The sequence below is a fragment of the Aulonocara sp. 'chitande type north' Nkhata Bay genome, linkage group LG7, assembly GCF_057382095.1.
Source record: "Aulonocara sp. 'chitande type north' Nkhata Bay isolate Kocher_YH1m ecotype deep benthic linkage group LG7, A_spYH_male_GT1.1, whole genome shotgun sequence".
Taxonomy (NCBI): Eukaryota; Metazoa; Chordata; class Actinopteri; order Cichliformes; family Cichlidae; genus Aulonocara; species Aulonocara sp. 'chitande type north' Nkhata Bay.
In genome coordinates this window covers 47,128,490-47,147,591 of record NC_141350.1, presented here as the reverse complement: position 1 = coordinate 47,147,591, position 19,102 = coordinate 47,128,490, and the positions used below count along the sequence as shown (strand labels likewise).

Here is a 19,102-nt window from a genome sequence, read left to right as displayed (position 1 = left end):
TACTTATTTTCCACCCTGATTTACGAATAAATTCTTTACAAATCCTACCATGTGGATTCATGGATTTTTTTTTCACATTCTGTCTCTCACAGTTGAAGTATACCTCTGGTGCAAATTACTGACCTCTGTCATCATTTTAAGTGGGGGAACTTGCACAATCGGTGGCTGACTAAATACTTTTTTGCCCCACTGTATACTGGGAAGTTATGTACAGGCACTTTATGGAAGTTAGATATCATCACTGCATCCTGCATAATGTGCGTGCTCACTGTTCTGCCTCTTATCAAGCACTATCCTTCTCATGGGAACCAGACTGACAGCATGATAGTGGGATGGCACAACACACAGCTCTGTCATGTATAGCAACATGTTTTTTTCCTGTGTCAGCACATTCCATAAAAGCAAAGCATTAAATTCTCACCACAGTGTGCAGATAATACCTTCAACAGGCCGTCTATTTGCTTTTTCATGGAATATGGGGGGGAAGCAAATGTGGGCAATAACTGACCTATGACTTATAGGAAACAAATGTTGGGCAACAGATTTGAAACTGCAGAACAAGAGGCGGCTTGCTTATGTTCCTGGGGGCATTAAAAAGGATATCTTGTATTACGAGAACATAGCTAAGTGAATAGTTTCCACAGATAAAAAAAAACAAAACACTTTTTACTGGCATGCCCTGAAAAAACTCCTAATTACATCACACTAAAGAAGGAAGGTATACAGTGACTGCTCAGCAAGTCTCCATTTTTTCTCATAAACAACCGTCTGCAGAAATATTTTTCAGGCTGCTGCAAACTTATTGTACAAGGGTTTTTTTTGAATTGTTTTGTTTGTCTTTCTGCCCACCTGCCAGCAAGCTTGCACAAAACATATGACAAGCTGAAATACATAAAACCTGGTGGACTATGAACAAAAATGGGCAATCTGATGAGTAAAGTAAGGGATTACTATTGCAAAAACGGTAATTAGATTACCGTTACTTCCCGTAGGAACGCTGCGTTACTGCGTTACTAAAACCGTGATTTTTTTTTTGCAAGAATGTCTCATGACAGTGACAGTGACTAAGCAAGTGCGATGTTCTATATCAAGTGCGGGAGAGAGTATGAGCGTGCAGCGTTTAAAGCGTGGAAGTACTGACCTTACTTTAAGTTTGATTCCATAAAAAGTGACAAAAACATTAGCGTCCTTTGTGTGTGGGAAGAAAACTTCTTGTTACAGCGAAACCCCCCTAAACTTCCAAGCAAGCACTGAGTGGGATACGACAGAGAAACTCGTGGATTCTTCAACTGACCGCGGCACACCTGCACCAGCGTAAACCTCCGCCTACCCCACTCCTGCTTTACAGGTGAAAATAGTGCAACAGGACCGCTAGTCTTTGACTTTAATTATTTTCTGCTGTGTTTTACTTGCATCTATTTGAAAGAGTGAGTGTAAACACAAATTTTTTTTTTGCTTGATGCATGAAGTTAAAAGATTACAACTAATAAAACAAGTTTTAAAAAGGGACTTTTCCTCAATTTACAACCTCTTCAGGTTGTAAATTGTGTTTTTAAAAAGTAACTAAGTAACTAAGTAATTAATTACTTTTGAAAGTAAGTAATCAGTAAAGTAACGGGATTACTTTTTTGGGGAAGTAATCAGTAATTAGTTACTGATTACTTTTTTTAAGTAACTTGACCAACACTGACTATGAACAGGCCAAGTCAGAAATATTTCACTCAGAAATGTTTGTGTGATCCTGACAGGCTTTGAGTGGCGATTTACGTGGAGGTTTGGGCACTCATAGAAAAATATTCACCTACCAGGTCACTCACCTATCTGTATATCGGTGGGTAGGTTCATTCAGCAGCAGACCGTTGGGGGCATGTGTGAAGGGTGGCTGACGCAACAGGCGGTAGCGTAAAGGCTGGCAATGGTTGCAGAGTTTATAGTCTGGCTTGGATGTCAAGAGAGTGGCGTCGATCTCCAGATGATGCTCCATAGTGTAGAACTGTACCCCATACACCTCTTCCTCAATGTCCAGCTTCATAGTGAGCGGGGTATCACAGAAAACATTGCTGGGACCCAGTGAAATGTTGTTTCCACTGACGGTCAGCAGCAAGATGTTATGGATCGCAGGCAGCGCTGTTTCCTCGCGGCTAAGAAATGTAACCCACACAGTCAAGGAGTCAGGTACCAGTGGGTAGGCGAACTCTAGCTGAAGCATGCAGCCCTGTAAAGGGCACTCTGGCAGGCCAACGATGTCTTGCTCGGTTGCTGAATGAGGGCTCCAGGTACGCACACTTGGTTCACAAGCCTGCTCCACATCAGGAGGGCCTATGGGATGAAATTACAAAGCAGTCACACACACACACACACACACACACACACACACACACACACACACACGTAGGCAACACAAAAACTTTAAATAATTCACAAGCTTATGTTGACCATTTTAGATACAGCTATGGGTGATTATTAAACACTCATGCAGACACATAATGATGAATTCAAATACACTATTGTACAGAACTATTTTAAGATAACCGAACAGGTAAATTTAAACTAAATATTAAAAAAGATTGCTGACAGATTTTTATTTTTTATTTTTTTTAATCGCATCAACAATCTTTTTGGTGTATCTGCAGTGCTTGCAACATCAAGGTTGAGGTGAAACTGAGAGTTCATTGTGAGTCCATCTGCAGAGGAAAGGCAGAGCTGAGGTGTGTACCTTCTGAGAGGGGCCCTGTGCAGGGTTCTCACTTCAGCGCAGTCATTACAACCTCTAACAGTCACACTCCAGCCATATTTGGAGTCCACACACAGCTAACTTGGATTATCCCAAGTGACGTACACTAACATTCATCAAGCACTTTTAGAAGCCAGCAAGCGGCAGACACTATGTTCTCCCTCAATTTCCTTTTGTGCATTTCCAAGCTGGCAACCAAAGAAGCCATTTGCTAACCTCATTTCTGGGCACCATGCAAAATTCCAGTGTTTAATCAAGTGAAGACTGAATATGGTTTCCAAGCCACATTATCTCAACACATTTATTATTGTACTGTAAGTGTGTGTGTGTGGCCAGTGTGGAGGTGAATTAAAGAAAAGAGAAAGAGAGTAAGAAATAGAGAAGAGAGGGAGAAAAGCGGGAGGCTGGAAGAGAATGAACTAAGGTACTCCAAGAGGTTGGCTTTGCTCGGCTCATGTAATCCCGGCTTTCTGGGTAAATTTTCATTGAGTTTGCAAGGAAAGGAGCTGTAGCCACTGAAAATATTTTGTAATGTCAGCTGTTATGGTGGGCCCCACTCCTGCTCTGGCACAGGAATTATGTGGTTGAAGATTTAAGAGGAGAAAGAGTAGAGGTGCCATTGTGTAACCCAAGGCAGTATAAACTGTTTTTTGTTTTGTTTTTAAAGTTGATTGGCAGTACCCTTGTTTGTTTTGGGGTTTTAAAAATGAATTTAATGTAGCTTTATATGCAAATGACGTTTCCACATTCAAATTTTACACATTCCAAGAAATTGGTGCCATTTGGATTCTTGTAACAAGGTTTTGTTTTGGGTAAAATGGGTTAGTGCTTGTTATTTTTTGTTTTCGCTGCAGTTTTTGTTCCCCTTCTGTTAAAATTTTGAATTTGTCACATCCCTTTTTACAACCCCAACTCTGAAAGAAGGAATGGGATAATTTGCAAGAAAATTTGTGTAAAAAATATTTGTGCTATTCACAGTAGTAGATACAAAACATGTCAAATGTTTAGACAGAAAAATACCACCACCCCTCATTATGAATTTAACGGCAGCAGCACATCGCAAATAAGTAGAGACAGTGTTTACCACCATTTCTTTTATTTAACAGGAGCGCATAAACATGTGGGAGCTGGGGAGACTTTTAGGAGACAAATGTTGTTCTTGGCTGTTCTTGTCTCAGTCCTGGGTCATTTTTATCATATTTTGTTTGGTGACACATTGGTTTAGCATTGTCTTGCTGAAAGAAGTCGTGATCTGAATGACAACATTTTTTACGAAACCTAGATATATACCTTTCAGCACTGATGGGGCCTTTCCATATGTCCAAAGTCACTAAATACAAGCTCATACCTTCAGAGATGGTGGCTTTTGAACTGAGCAGTGGTAACAAGCGAGATGGTCTCTCAACTCTTCAGTCAAATTTCAATTTGTTTGACCACAAAACAATTTTCCACTTTGACCCAGAGAAGAAAGTAGCATTTCTGGATCATGTTCACACATGGCGTCTTCTTTGCATCATAGTGCTTTAATCCCAGTTCCAGTTAGCACAGCAAACTGTGTTCACAGATAAGGATTTGTGGACCTGTTCCTGAGCGATTCTGTGACTTCAATGATAGAATGATGTCTGTTTTTTAATGCAGTCCTGCTTATTGCCACCAGGCCTGGGGGCATCCAATATTTGATTTCTAGTCTTGTCCAAAGGCGTACTAAGATTTCTCCAGATTATCAAGTTTTTATTATGAGATTATGTACTCTAGATGATGAGCTATCCATAGACCTCACAGTTTAAATTGAGGATTATTATTTTGAAATTGTCATATAATTTGTAACTGCAGTTTTTGTGCAGATTAGTGAACCTCTGCTCATCTTCACCTCTGGCATTCTAACATGCTCTTATTATACCCAATAATGTCACTGAGGTGTTGCCAATTAACCTAATTTGCTGCAAAATGTTCCTCCAGCTGTTTCTTTTTAGTGCCACTTACTTTTCCAATCTTTTGTTACCCCATCATCAAATTAAAAATGAGCTTTGAAAGTTGCTGCATTCTGTTTTTATTTACATTTTACACAAAGTCCCAGCTTCTTGAGATTTGGGGTGATGGAAGTTCCCTGATTGTTCTCATTAAGAAATGACTCATGAAGTAGCATACTTTCAGTTGAAATGCAAGGCCTTCCCCGAAAAAGACATGTGGATGTGAGCATATGCTGCTCTAAAAGCTGTTTACTGTGTGCAGAACTGATGAACTGATGATTATAACTTTGGCATAGGTATGAATGTCTGTTGTCTCTGTGTAACCCCTCTGGCAGAACCTTGTCTTTGACCCAATGGCAGCTGGCAGCCAAATATTTTTCAGTAATTGTTGAGCTAGGTTAAACTTTTTTGCTGGACAACCCTGCATATTTCCTCCATTTGTGTTACTCCAATACTTCTTTTTTTGTTGTTGTCTGGTTGATATGAGGAGAGATTTATATTTTTTACCAAATGTATTTTTTGTTTCTTTCTGCTAATCAAGCAAATCCTTCGTTTGGAGGTTTATGCTTAACTTTAAGAGTATTACACTCTGTGAGGCTTGCTTTTTGCCACATTTAAACTTTATTTAATAACTGTCTGTTAAATGCATCCTAAAGGCTCCTTGTCAACAAAAATGGAATTCCTGACTCGGCAATGACACTGGCCAGAAAACTGCGGCTGAAACATTTTGCTCTTTTCAAGTCAAGACAATTAATACTGGCTGTAATCGGTGAAGTACAACTCTAGGATAGATGTTGGTTACAATCATACTGATCCAGAAAAAGTCCATAGAGCTGGATGAATAAACAGACAGGGATATGTCCGGGCATGCACACTTTATGCTTTCTAAGAAGTGTCTGGCTCTGGCTTTCACTATCGATGACTCACTGTCACACTGCTACACACTTCCTCACTTAGAAGGCAGACGTCAACCCGCCCCCCCCTCCAATGCTTTTGCCCTGACACATACAAACAGAGAGACACTTTGCAGACACACAGACTCACTTATACAGGCAATGGGCACTCTTGTCTTGAAAATATATATCAAATCAGGTAGCATTTACAAGCCTTTTTTTAAATTTTAAGTTATTTTGGTGCACAGTGAAGGAGCTAACTACTATAACTCAAATAGTTATACCATAAGAAAATGTTACAAAATTTACAAGGGACTTTATGCTCTCTGTACACTAAAGTCACTGTAAATTTGGGGTGAATGTGTTAGAATTAAATAGATTTTTTTTAGCTGAAGCAGCAAATGTGTCCTTTGATTGTGACAGAATGACCAATGCGCTGTGTTTGATCCTGGCAGGATGGATGACAATAATCTCATCCTTTGATATATTGTTTTGTGCTCTGTAGTGTCAATTTGACAGCAGTAATGAAAGACAAGTGATAAATTACATGTGTAGAAGCTATCAAAGTGTCAAGAAAGACTACCAATATCATCAGCTCTGTTCACTTCATTCCTCTCGTTTAATTCCCAATGAATCCATCCATTTATCAAACCATCCATTTCAGATGTACTTATTCCATCCAACTGTTTTCTTCCGTTTATCTAAATCAGGGGTGCTGGAGGGGCTGGAGCCTCTCCCGGGTGCCATAAGGCAGGATAAGGGGTCCTGAACAGGCCGCCAGTCTGTCACAGGGCTAACACAAAGAGACAGACAACCATTCATGCTCTCATTCACACCTAAAATTTAGCATCTCAAATTAACCTAATGAGCGTGTATATAGAGTGTGGGAGGAAGCCAAAGTACCCAGAGAGACACCAAACGGGCACAGGGAGATCATGCAAACTCCACGACAAAAGGCCCGACACTTGGCCGGTGGACTCAGGCCCAGGACCTTCTTGCTGTGAGGTGGCAGTGCTAATCACCATTCTGCTTGCTGTTTTTCTTTGTTTGTTTGTTTGTTGTTGTATTGTTGTTTGAGCCTAATGCAAAATAGCAGTCTATGCTTATACTGTCAGGCAGACAAATCTTTAAAAACTCTTTTAGTGAGGTGTCTGCAATCTCTGATTTTTCACAGATGCTTGCTGTTTAGTTTAAAGGATTAAATCCATAGATATTTAGAGAAAATAATGTTTGTGCTACAGATTGCAAGTGAAACACTGCAAAGTAAAGCAAAATACAGTTGTCAAACATACACATCCTGAACCTTTTCGCTTGCATCGTGCAGTACTGTTTTCAATCAGTCCTCCTTCACTCATGTCACCAACCACATGCAATTCTCTTAACTATCTTGGGTGGTTTCGATCCCACCCAATCTCTCTTACCCACTCCTGGAATCCATATCCATGTGTTTTTGCCCCCCCCATTATTGCTTTTTTACTTCAGCCAAATTTCTCCAGGGCTTAGAGTAGTAAAGATTTATGAGAAGCATTCTGGCTCACCCTGGCCATGCTAGTGTTTCCCAGTCAAGTAGTATAAGGAGGAAGACATTGAAGAACAGGTGCCATGTATGTTTGCATTCACGTCAATGCGCCCATCTTCCAAAACAGGAATTTTTGCCAGTAATCTAACTATAATAATCTTAAAGCAAGTAATTTAATGTCTAGCATTCTAATGACAGAACGTGACTACTGATCACATTTGCAACATTATAGAGGGACAGCAGCTGCAGTATTCTGTGTATCCAGTGAGAAGCTGGCCCGAGCAGAGTTAAGAGAGAACCAAACAAAGACCCTTTCCAAGAGGGAAAAAACAGTTTAAACACACATCATATTAGACAAGCCCAGACTTGCCTCTGGTTCACACACTATAACCAGTGTAAAGGCAAGGTTCAGCAGCTGCTGTTCAGCATCCACACATACTGACACATGATTCAGAATTTTAATCATCTTTGATTAGGATTCATTTCTAGCCTTGTGTTGTGGTTTGAACTGTGGGATTTAAAAATTTTTTAGTTGATGAGCAAAGTGTGTCAACAAAATATCTCCCAGACCATTACACCAACAGTAGCACCCTGAACTGGATGGATCTATGCTTTCATGTTGTTTATGCCAACATCCAAATATCACAGCAGAAATTCAGACTCATCAGATCAGGGGATGTTTATTCAATTTTCTGTTGTCCAATTTTGGTGAGCCTGTGCAAACTATAGTAGATTCAGTTTCCTGTTCTTACCTGATAAGCACAGCACCTAGTGTGGTCCTCTGCTGCTGTAGCCCATCTGCTTCAAGGTTTGACATGTTATGCATTCCAGAGACGCTTCTCTGCATACCTTCTTTGTATTATGTGGTTTTCTGAGGGGCTGTTGCCTTCCTATGTGCTCAAAGGACTTTGACCTCTGCCATTTTTGTTACTCACTGGTTATTTTCATTTTTTCAGCTCATTCTGTGTAAACCCTAGAAATGGCTGTGCAGGAAAATCCAAGTAGATCAGCAGTTTCTAAATTTCCTTTTTTTTAAATGAAGGATTATATAATTTATGCATAGTTATTTCATGAATATGTGCATTCCTGTCATTTAGTAGGTTAGGAGTTAAGCTCATATTTAAATAACTCTGCTTAAATAAACGTTTGTTGTAAAATGTAAATCCTAGTAATTCTATATATTTGATCACATCAATAACATTTTTGTGAAATTAAATTTAAAATTGAATTTGAAAAAATTCAGTATTAAACAGTGCTTATAGTGCTTCATATGAGAGATAAATAAACATATATTCAATTTAAACTAAAATAAAGCACAGTAGAGACAAGTATAGATCCAAAGAAAACCTGTCCAAAACAATCAAAACCTTGCCAGCCTCTTAAATTGTAAGGCCTAATAATGACTGGATAATAGATCTCGGTCACAGAAGCTGCAGGGTTGCCCGTCCCTGTTATGGATTCTGGGCTGGTTCTGCACAACCTTATTAGTAATTATGGTTTTTCCCAGTTGCTAAGATCCTTTTTTCTGAAACCGTCCCCTCTTTTCTGAAAACTGTAAACACAAAACCCAATTTTCAAACAACATTAACAAAACCTCTGACTCTACTGGCAAAAACCAAACAATCACATCAAAACAATTTTATCTGTGCCCAAAACCGCACAAAGTTTTCAGATGACAGAAAAGTCAAAAAAATAATAACACTACAGAGCATTCCTTAAACACTACAGCAAAAACAAAAAGATGAGACATTTTTTGTGAGTAAATTATAGGCATGTAAATCTCATACTATACGTTTCAGGCTGTCCATTGTATGTACACAAACATGGTCAGTCCCAATTGCCAAGTTTTCATCTGACATTGTTGTTCTCGATCTCCCATTTCCTCCTTTGCGCCTCACATTGTTTCGATTTATTGTTGGTATCAACCGTCAGCTCATTCTTGCTGGCTGCGCACTCTGTGCTGGCATTTGTTGGTTAACATCAGCAACAAGCCATTGTGTTTAAGAAGACATCTGTTTTGCAGTTGTGTTTAACATCTGCCTCCTGTAGTTAGGATTATACATCACAAGTGAATAACTGTTCGAAATGTGTTTTAGTGAGTGTGAATATGTTTAGAGATTTGCAATGAGAGCGAATGAGATCCTGCAAATTGCGCTTAACTAAGCGAAAACTAATTAAGCCAAACAGTCCAAATTGGTAAATGGACTGTGCTCACATAGCGCTTTTCTACTTTGAGCATTTAAAGCACTTTCTTACAAGAAGGCTCATTCACCTATCCACACACACACACTTTTTTCTGTGCCCAACCAGTTTTAACCAAATGTTCACACACTCACACTTTGATGCATTGCAGGCAACTCGAGGTTCAGTATCTTGCCCAAGAGTGCTTTGACAACCAGACTAAAGGGGCCATGTTTTTATTTTATTCTGTTTTGTGTAGACAAGTTGGCAAAATATAACTTTCTAAGATAAAGTCAATAACACTACAAAACATTATTATTACTATTATTATTACTATAGTTATTTTTAGGGGTGCTATGATGAAATTTAGAGATGCCTGAGCACCCATGAAAAGGTTTAAACGCCCTTGTGAGTGAGTCATTGCAACATCTTGATTTCTTTTCTTTTTCAGCCGTTCTGTAGTACATTTGCTGGAGCGCTCTTGCTCTTTGTTCTGTTGCATGACCCTGTTCCAGCCAAGCTTTGGCAATAAGACAGATGGCCTGACTCTAGAATAATTCATGGTCATGGTCAATAATTACAAGGCCCCCAAGTCCTTTGGCTGGACAAATCATCTCCCTTACACCGCCATGCTTCACAGCTGGTGTAAGGTGTTTGTTCTGATATTCTATGTTTGTTTTTTATTAAACTTGTTGCTCTGCTTTATGGCCAAATGCCTCCACTTTGGTCTCATCTGCCCAATGGACATTGTGCCTAAGAGTCTAATTGTGCTGTTGTGAGTTTTACATTTAAGATGCTAACTGAGGTCTGTGGATGTACCTCTTGGGTTTTATTGCAGTTTCTCTAATCATTACACTGTCTTCAACAAGCAGTTGATAAGGTGCACCTGACAAAGTGGTCGCTGAGTGTTTATATTATTTCAAATGTTTATTGCACTTTTAGCTGCACTTAGTTACATGCATGCATAATATCCAAAGTATGTTTGATGCTGCCACTGCCAGGACAACAGTGAGATCAGAGGTACACAGATGGGACAGCAACTATTTTTAAATCTTAAATACTTCATCTCTACTGCCTTATTTATGTCCCAGTCCAATTCCTCTTCTTTCAATTCAGCACCAGGGCAAGACTAGAAAAGGGAAAGACAAGGCTCCTCTCAGTAGAGCGTTAGGGCTAACATGTGATCTTTGACCTTGGTTTTGGGCCTGAACCTGCATATGGGAATTGTGGTACCATACAGCACCATCCATTGGGAAACGACCTCCTTGATCCTTCCATGTTGTCCCACGGCCCAAGTGTTATGAATCCAGTGAGTCATTTGCATAGTTTAGGGTTGAGTCAGTCACCAAAGGTTTGTGCATGTTGGGGTACTGACTCACACAAATTAAACAAACAAACAAGCAACAAAAAGTTACCTCAAATTGTGTTATGGTACTGTAAACTGTGGATGTGGTGTGGTTTTTATATGAAAAATTGCTTTTAGAAGAAAGAGGTCAAAAAATCAAGAAAGTGACAGATGTCTGAATGACATCAAAGATGTGTTTCTTTGATGTAACAAAGATGTGTTACACTTCCACAGCAAAAGCCAGACTAGACTGGGAAAATTCAGTGTCAAAAAGAAGTCAAGTATAAAGTACTGTACTGTACCTTCAGCCTCTCGAGGGGACCAGTGACCAGATGGATCACATGGTCGTGGAGAAGACGAGTTTGATGCATACTGTAGTAGGACTCTCCCTTCAGTGCATTTGTCACACACTGATCCCACTTCTCTAGGAAACCAACAGGCAGTACAGCAACCAACTTAGATACATACCAAATACACGTCATTTATACGCAATAAACAAACACAAGAAGTGACAAGACAATTGTAACAATGTTAAGCTTATTAAGCCCTTTAGATTTGGACTCACTTTCAAGTATGTAACTGTGTAAACAAGATATTTAGTATTAAATTCCCATCACAATACATGGATGTATCAGAACTATAACATATCTAGTTCATCTCACCTGTCATAAAACTGTCCGGAAATTGGTGGAAACCATTCCAGGGTGATGGAATTATGATGCTGCTCAACCACCTGAGGAGCCATTGGCACCAGAGGAGGTTTGGAAGCAGGCTGCCAGGTCTGATAGATGAGGTCCAGGTAGCAGTGCATCCTAGCCACCTGGTTCATTGTGAAAGAGTCTGTACAAGCATCATCTGCAGAAAAAAGAGGTAGTTAATCAGTGTGAGGATACAATTTGAGATTGATCATCGTGCAGGTCCATTTTCTACGAAGAGAACAAGCTACTTTAACAAGCTACAAGATAATTTATGAGCATTTTCCCTTTAAATAACTTTTTAAAATTCTTTAGCACATTATGAGTGCCATGAAAGATTCGCTAATGCTGAGATTCCCTAATACTTTTTACACACACTATGCACACAGACTCAAAAAGTTCTCTGGGACAATTTCTATACATTAGCTGTGACACACAAAAAGGGTAACTATAAAGTTTTCCTCTGGTAAGTAGCTCAACACATGCAGAGGCCCAGTCTCACCTGCATAACTCATGTAATTGTTAAACGGTGTATGCGTGAAATGACGGATGCCACAAGTATCATTGCCTGGTTCAGGATCGCTGCAGCCTTTGTATTTGGAAGTGGGTTTGGTGTCTGCACACAAGTCCCCAGTCTCCATTGAGGGCTCAGTCTCCAAGCACGCATCATTGCATGATTCAGTCTCGGACACACCTCGAAACACGTGGTAAAGGCCGAGGCTATGACCAATCTCATGGACCATTGTGTCAGTGTGACCAAATGTGCCGTAGAAGGAAGGATTCAGCACAATTCCACCTGGAAAAACACAGTGAAAGAAGTCACTCGCACTCAATCACACACCACACAAATGCCTTTTCCTAATGTAGTGTAAAGTAATTGTGGCACAGGGGTATGATTCAGACAATACATTATTCATGGGCCTCCTCAGCTTCATTATCACCTTCTTCCCTGTTAGAGCTGTGATGAAGACAGAAACTGCTTGGGGCTTGAACTGTAATTACTCCAAATCAACAATCTGGGCTGCCAAAGAAGTTGAAGGTGATGTGTGCCTGTACTTATGTAACTGCATGTGAGTTTGCATGCATGCATTTATTTATGCGCTTTGTCTTTTACCCAAGTGTGTGAGGGCTTCTTTGTCCCAGGGCCATGTGGCAACCCCTGCCAGATCTTCATCAGAAGAATTGGCAAAGAAAACATTCAGGTGAGTTGAGCCATCCAACTGCAAAATCTCTTTGATCTCTTTCATATCCAAATAGGCTCTGTGGAAAAAAACCCAAAACAACACAAACACAGTATTTCACATTAAGTTAATGGCTTAACAATTAAGACAGTCATTTCCAGATTTCACCAAGTCCAAAAAAAAAAAAAAAGAAAAGAAAAAACACTGTTCCTAGCCAAAAGAGCTTATGCAGTGTCATCATTCACGAAACCAGAACTCAGATTTAGGTCCCTAATAAACTAAAATATTTATTTAATGTGCTGGCAGTTGCAAGGACCTTGAAACCAAAAGAATGAAGTTCCAAGAAGAATAAATGATCTTGTTGAAGCCAGCTAGTGTTTTAAACCATGTGTACAAATTAATAAGGACGTAATAAAATGCATCTTCTTCAGCTGGTTAGGGGTGAAGAATGTTTTCCTTCCTCCATCCAAAATGAATGTTGACTACAAACTATCTGGCACTGCCAACAAGTACTTACATAACAATAAAATTATGTTTTACTTTCTTTCACCAGCGACTGTACACCAGGAGAGGGTTGTGATGTTTTTAAATATAATTATATTATTATAATCACTGTAAATCAAGTTGCCATCAGTCTGATTTACACTGAACTAATTTCAGGCTTTAAGGCTCATTTACATTTTTGTGGTGGAAGGGAGAGTACAGACCATGTTGTTGACGTTATCATTTAGAAAGTACAATAAACCGTATAATAATCCCAAATGTGCAATTATTGACAGAGTTTGACTGGAACTACAGTGCATGCTAAGAGTCACTATGATGTTTTTCTTTTTGTGTGCATGACAGTGTTTTATGTTGAAGGACGAATCAAGTAATAGCCAGTTCTGAAATGGTTCTGGCACCTTATAATTTCAACATACAAGCCACATATACTTTACTGCTGAAAGTCAAATTAGACACTTGATATTGTTTCAGTTCTTTGAGGTTTGTGGACATTTGTTTACTCACAGCTCTACTAAGATCCCGCCACAACATTTCTGTTGGGTTGAAGTCTAGACTTTGACTGGGTCTTTGAAACAGCTTCTTGAGATCATTGTCCCATAATTTCCGAATTCAGCCAAACTTGATCCTTTAGACACATGACCTTAAAAGGGTCTGACTGAGTTAATGGCTGCAAGGTCCCGTGACTGCAAAACAAGCCTAAATTATTACCCCTCCACCACCGTGCTTGACAATTGGTGCGAGTTGTTTGTGCTGATGTGTTCTGTTTATTTTTTGTGGCACTTTGCCTAATGGCCAAAACATTTCCACTTTGGGTTCATCTGTCTTGTGGGTTGATGAAACTTGGCAAACTTAAGCTGTGCTATCTCATTCCTTTTGTAGAGAAGAGGTTTTCCTGTGTCGACCCTTCCAACCAAGCCATACTTGTTAAGCCTTTCTATCAGGAAGGTTTTACCATGTTAACTGAGGCCTGTAGAGTCTGAGATGTAGCTCTTGTTTTCTTTTTTTTGTATTTTGGCTTGTTTGTGGGACTTCTTGACTCTTCCTGAGATGTGATAGCCCAGGCCACCAGACCTCCAAAACTCCTGTTTTTATTATTTGATTAGTAGCAATTGGCTTCTACCCTTTTAGTTCTTACAGAATCGTGTGGGTGTGCTTGGTTTTTCAAAAAACTACTGGGTCCTAGGAAAACTTTTTTCCTTTTTTTCCCACATGATTGCACTCCAAAGTTGTAAATATATATGTATATTGTGATAAATATTTGAAATATGAAAGCCTTTTTCTTTGAATGTCTATAAATACCAACATTTTTATACAATGCATGAGAAAATTTTACTCTACCCTTTTGTATTAAGAAAAAATATTATAATTTATATGATGGATTCTTAGCATGCTCATAGAATGAAATAATGTCCTACAACAAGATGTTCTATTCACTGCATCATGAGTTTTCTACCGAGAATCTGAGACCAGTCTGACTTTATGTCAGCCTGACATTTGAATTAATTGTTTAGGTATTCCGATGTCTCCCTTCTCAAGGCATAATCTTCTGTCTCAGGCTCTCTGAGCATTAACGGCAGTACAAATGAGTGCAATCACTCAACACAATGAGATATCTTTCCAGCAGTGAAACTGTCATTCATTTTATGAACACGTCAAGCACAGTTTTCTCTATGAGCCTGGCTGGTGGTCCTGGCAAACAGCATCAACAAGCTCAGTCATCTCTTGGAAGAGTCAGTAATTTGTTGCATATGCTGAAATGATAGTTTATTCTTTCCCTTTGGCTTAGGGAGACTTTTGAAATAGATATTCAGTGGATGTATAAACAAGAGTTTATCAGAAACAAAACAAGACCCAAGTCATACTATGGCAAATTAGGTCTGTAGATGTTTTGACCCATTTTGTGTGACCCTTTTGCCTGCCTTTTATTTTGTGCTCACATTTTGCATGTCCTCATAAGATTAAGTGAACTGAGGCTAAACCTGACTCTCCTCCAGTAAATAAAAATAAATTGATTTCATTCACTGTTCTTCTTCTGTGGTCACTTGTAGAGGGCAAAAGGCAAAATGCACCCTGGAGACCCGGCTGCCAGTCAATCACATGATTAGCTCAGGAAGACATATCCACACCTACAACCACTTTAAACTTTGGATTGTGGGAGGACAGCCACATAGGCAAACTCCTCAGAGAAAGGAGAAACAAAACAGGAGGTCCAAATTTAAATGCTATTCACTTTGCTTTAATTCAGTGTCATTTTAATCATAGACTTCCCTGAGCACGTTGGATTTTATTAACTTAGTACATGAAAAGTGTAAATTGTTTTTAAAATTTGTTGAATCGATTCCAGCACCAACTTTTCGTGCATGCAAATCAATTTGTAAAAGTTTTTTTTTCCACTACATTTCATATTACATTTGTCCCACTTAAGGGAACTGAGGTAAATATATAGATAAAAGGAAAATCTTCAAAGACTCATACCTTTGTGAAGTGTAATCCTGGACTGAGCTATTTATATTTACTCTCCCACTCAATACATGAAATGGGTGAGTATGTTTTGAATTGCTATGAAGTAAGGTGGTGCATAGTTCCACTGAATGCATGCACCTGATTTGATTACTTTACTATGCCAGCTGAAGTAAGTCACCAGAGGTTATCACAAACAAGTGTCACAAACTACAGCTGTTTAATTAAGTGAACGATCCTGTAATCATTTAAAAGTGGAGATGTTAGATTTGATATCTTCATGTTTCAGATGAATTACAGTGTTTTGTTTGGTTGCACCAATAGGCGTAGCTGCATGGGCATTTTAGCATTAGAAAAAATATGTCTTTGCATGCTGTTTTTCCTATTTATGGTATCAGGTACTTTAAATTGTAATTCAGAATCAGAATCAGAATACTTTATTGATCCCTGGGGGAAATTATTTAATTGTCGTGTGTTGCATCTGTGTGTGTGTTTTGAAACAGGGTCTTTTTCCTATCTTCTAGAGATCTTCTGAGTTAGACATCTTATGCAACTCGGTGCATTTTAGCATGTAGACATGGTCAAGACGACCTGCTGAAGTTCAGTCAGAATGGGGAAGAGAGGTGATTTACAAGACTTTTGGATGCCAGATGAGCTGGTCTGAGTATTTCACAAGCTGCTGATCTACTGGGATTTTCCCATACAACCATCTGTAGTTTTCACAGAAAATGATCGGAAAAAGAGAAAATATCTTCAGTGAAAATGCCTTGTTGAGTCCAGGGGTCAGGGGAAAATGGCCAGGCTGCTTGAAACCAACAGAAAGAAAACAATAACTCAAATCGTCACTGGATTGAACTACTGGATGTAGAAGACCGTTTCTGAGAGCACAGCACATGGAACTTTGAAGTAGATGAGCTACAGCAGCAGAAGACCACACTTGTTAGCTAAGAACAGGAAAGTGAAGCTACAACTAACACTGGCTAACTAACACTGACAATAGAAGATTTGTAAAATATTTCTGTCACCAGATCTCAATCCAATAGAAAACTTTTGACCTGTGATGGAACGTCTGTATAAAATATTTAAATGTATGCCTCATAGCATATGTTCTTGTAGCCTAAAAACAGTATTTTAAAAGTCAGTAACACTGTTGTTTGGCAGTGTTTTGGAAGAATTTTGACCAGTGAGATAATTTATTTTTCCCCACAGGAGTAACCCTACTAAAGTTACCACCAATGCACATTTTATATGCAGCTACACAAAGTGCCTCATAAAATCAAGTTTTGCTGGACAAATCTGCTTCTACCTGAAGTCGCAAGTCAAATAAGGGCTGCTTAGTGAAGATTCAGTGCTCCCCTAAAACAGACGTTTTCAATAAAAGGTTTAGTGTACTACATGCTTTCGTCAAGCCTATGCAAGAGCAACAGAGGGCATTCGCAGGGGCCAGGTCTAAGGAGATAGACAGAGAGAGAGAAAACAGATCATATAAGGTCCCTCTTTCTAATAATTTCAGGAATTTCATTATTTCCTCAGAAAATATTTGTCCAGAGTTTTTGGACATGCATGTTGGGAGAAAGGGGTCACGCGGTTTTTGATGCTGAAATGAATGAGTCAGCATCAGCAATGAATAAGGGGAGAAATTCTCTATTTAATTTACTAATCACAATTTCATTTTTTTAACAGCCTTGGCCCTTAACACTTTAGTGTGCAAGAGAGAATCAAAGCGAGACTCAGTTTTACTGTAGTCAGCTGACAAAAGCTGAACATACAAAAAGCTTTTGTATGTCTGTATGTGCATGTGTGCCTGTTTCTGATTTCACACAGTGTTGACTATGTTGTCGTGGATGTTTTACATTTTCGTTTGCTGCCGTTACAGGAACTCAGTCCCCAATGACACTATCATAGGGATGTAACCAGAACTGCTCTGAGAATTGAACTATCTATCTTACTCAAACCTCCCTGCAAATTACCCTTTACCTCACTTTACACCAACCGCCCAATGTTCTCTCTCATAGACCCCTCAACTATTTCCCCATCCACTAACCCATGTTTCCCACTCTTGCCTCTTATCATGTTTTTTCAGCTTAGATGAGCCACTTGGGAGAGACAGGATTTTCCATGCATTTAACCACACTACTTTTGTCCTGGGAAAACAAGTTTCAAAGACTTACAAAGAGAGAGAAGGAGAGAAAAAAAAACGAGGGAGGGAAAGTGCAAAAGGTAAGGCGAGTGAAGAAAATTGATCCTAACTATAATGAAGCGTCACTGCAGGGCATCTCTGCTGGGGAAATTCAGGGGTCCATGAGGCAGCTCAAACTGTCGTGTTAATGCTTTTATATCTGATACATATTAAATGGGGGATTATGACTTCATCCATTTACATCCATATATAATTCATATAAAGCCATAAATTCGCCTCGTATACATGTGTCTAGGGCAGCTAAGTGTGAAAGCTGGGGCACGCTGGCATGGCAATGACAGTCTCATAGCCAAGAACACTTTTGAAATTAGAGGGGGCCCTCAGCTCCCCTGTCATCAAGTCGGTCAACACCACAGCCCCATCATTCATCTCTGTCTTTATTACTATACTTAGGCTCTCTTCTTTAACCTTCCAGCTTAGTCCTCGGAATATTTCTCCCTTCAAGGAAGACACATGCATAAGAAATGTTGCTGAGTTTTGTTTTTTTTAAATCATTGTTTAGAGACATATGAAACAGATGATTGGATAGCCCCGGGCCTTTCTACCTCTCCAAGTTCTTATCTGAAGTAAAAGCCCTTAATGGAGTGCTGAGTGTAACTCTCTCACTTTCTGGCAGAAATGTGTGAAACGCTTCATCAGAACCTTACTTGACTTCGGAACCACAGTCACCTTGCCAATGCAATATCAGCTGAATTCCCCCATGTGTCATATTTTCAAAGGACCACCAACAGAATCTGGCTATATATTATCCCGTCAAAGCCAGATGCGACCCTGCATTCCTACGATAGCCCACGTAAAGCCACCCACCTCCCACAATCCCTTCAGTCCTCTAGTTATGCAGAAAATCTACTTTTTCACTTCTCCCAGCCCCCACAAGAGTGCAGGTGAAACTTTGACAACCGGTGGGCAATGGCTTTAAAGGGGAAGTGAAAAGTCCTGGTATTTACACCCAAGCACTCCATTATGTTTTATGGGACAGGGGCTTAAGGTTTAGATGACCAACTGTAAAACTCTATGTCAAGAGCCCTGCACCAAGCTGGAATACAGCGTGGAGAAGGAGTGAAAGACATGAGACACTCCATCCATTAACCTGCCACAGGGAGAGGTATTGACTCAGGAGGGAGGGGGCAGGGATGGCAAGAGGCTGAGGGAAAACAGATGACCTGTTCGCTCCTGACAATGCCAAGCCAGAACTTCATTTTCTAAAAGGCTAAAATGGTTGATTGTGAGGTGTTTCCAAAAGATTTCTTTGCAAAACATTCTCTTCAGCCAAATGTGGAGCGGGGAGGGGGAAATATTATTAGTGGTATTTTCAGAAGAGAAACTGATGCAGCACCACTGAGCTGCGTGTGTCCTGTGTTAGCCAGATTTTTTTTTTTTAAACACTACATGTAAGTGGTAACAGGCCCAAATGCTGCAA

General features: G+C 39.6%; 1 protein-coding gene across 1 annotated transcript in view; it reads right to left on the bottom strand.

Moving 5' to 3' along the window:
- Positions 1-19,102, bottom strand: part of pappaa (pregnancy-associated plasma protein A, pappalysin 1a) — a 105,157-nt gene that overhangs the window by 75,860 nt on the left and 10,195 nt on the right. Inside the window, exons 3-7 of the mRNA XM_086300867.1 lie at positions 12,452-12,597; positions 11,840-12,133; positions 11,305-11,497; positions 10,945-11,066; positions 1,818-2,319 (exon numbers count right to left, since the gene is read on the bottom strand). Coding sequence (XP_086156993.1) covers positions 1,818-2,319; positions 10,945-11,066; positions 11,305-11,497; positions 11,840-12,133; positions 12,452-12,597 — 1,257 coding nt within the window. The remainder of the gene's footprint in view (positions 1-1,817; positions 2,320-10,944; positions 11,067-11,304; positions 11,498-11,839; positions 12,134-12,451; positions 12,598-19,102) is intronic.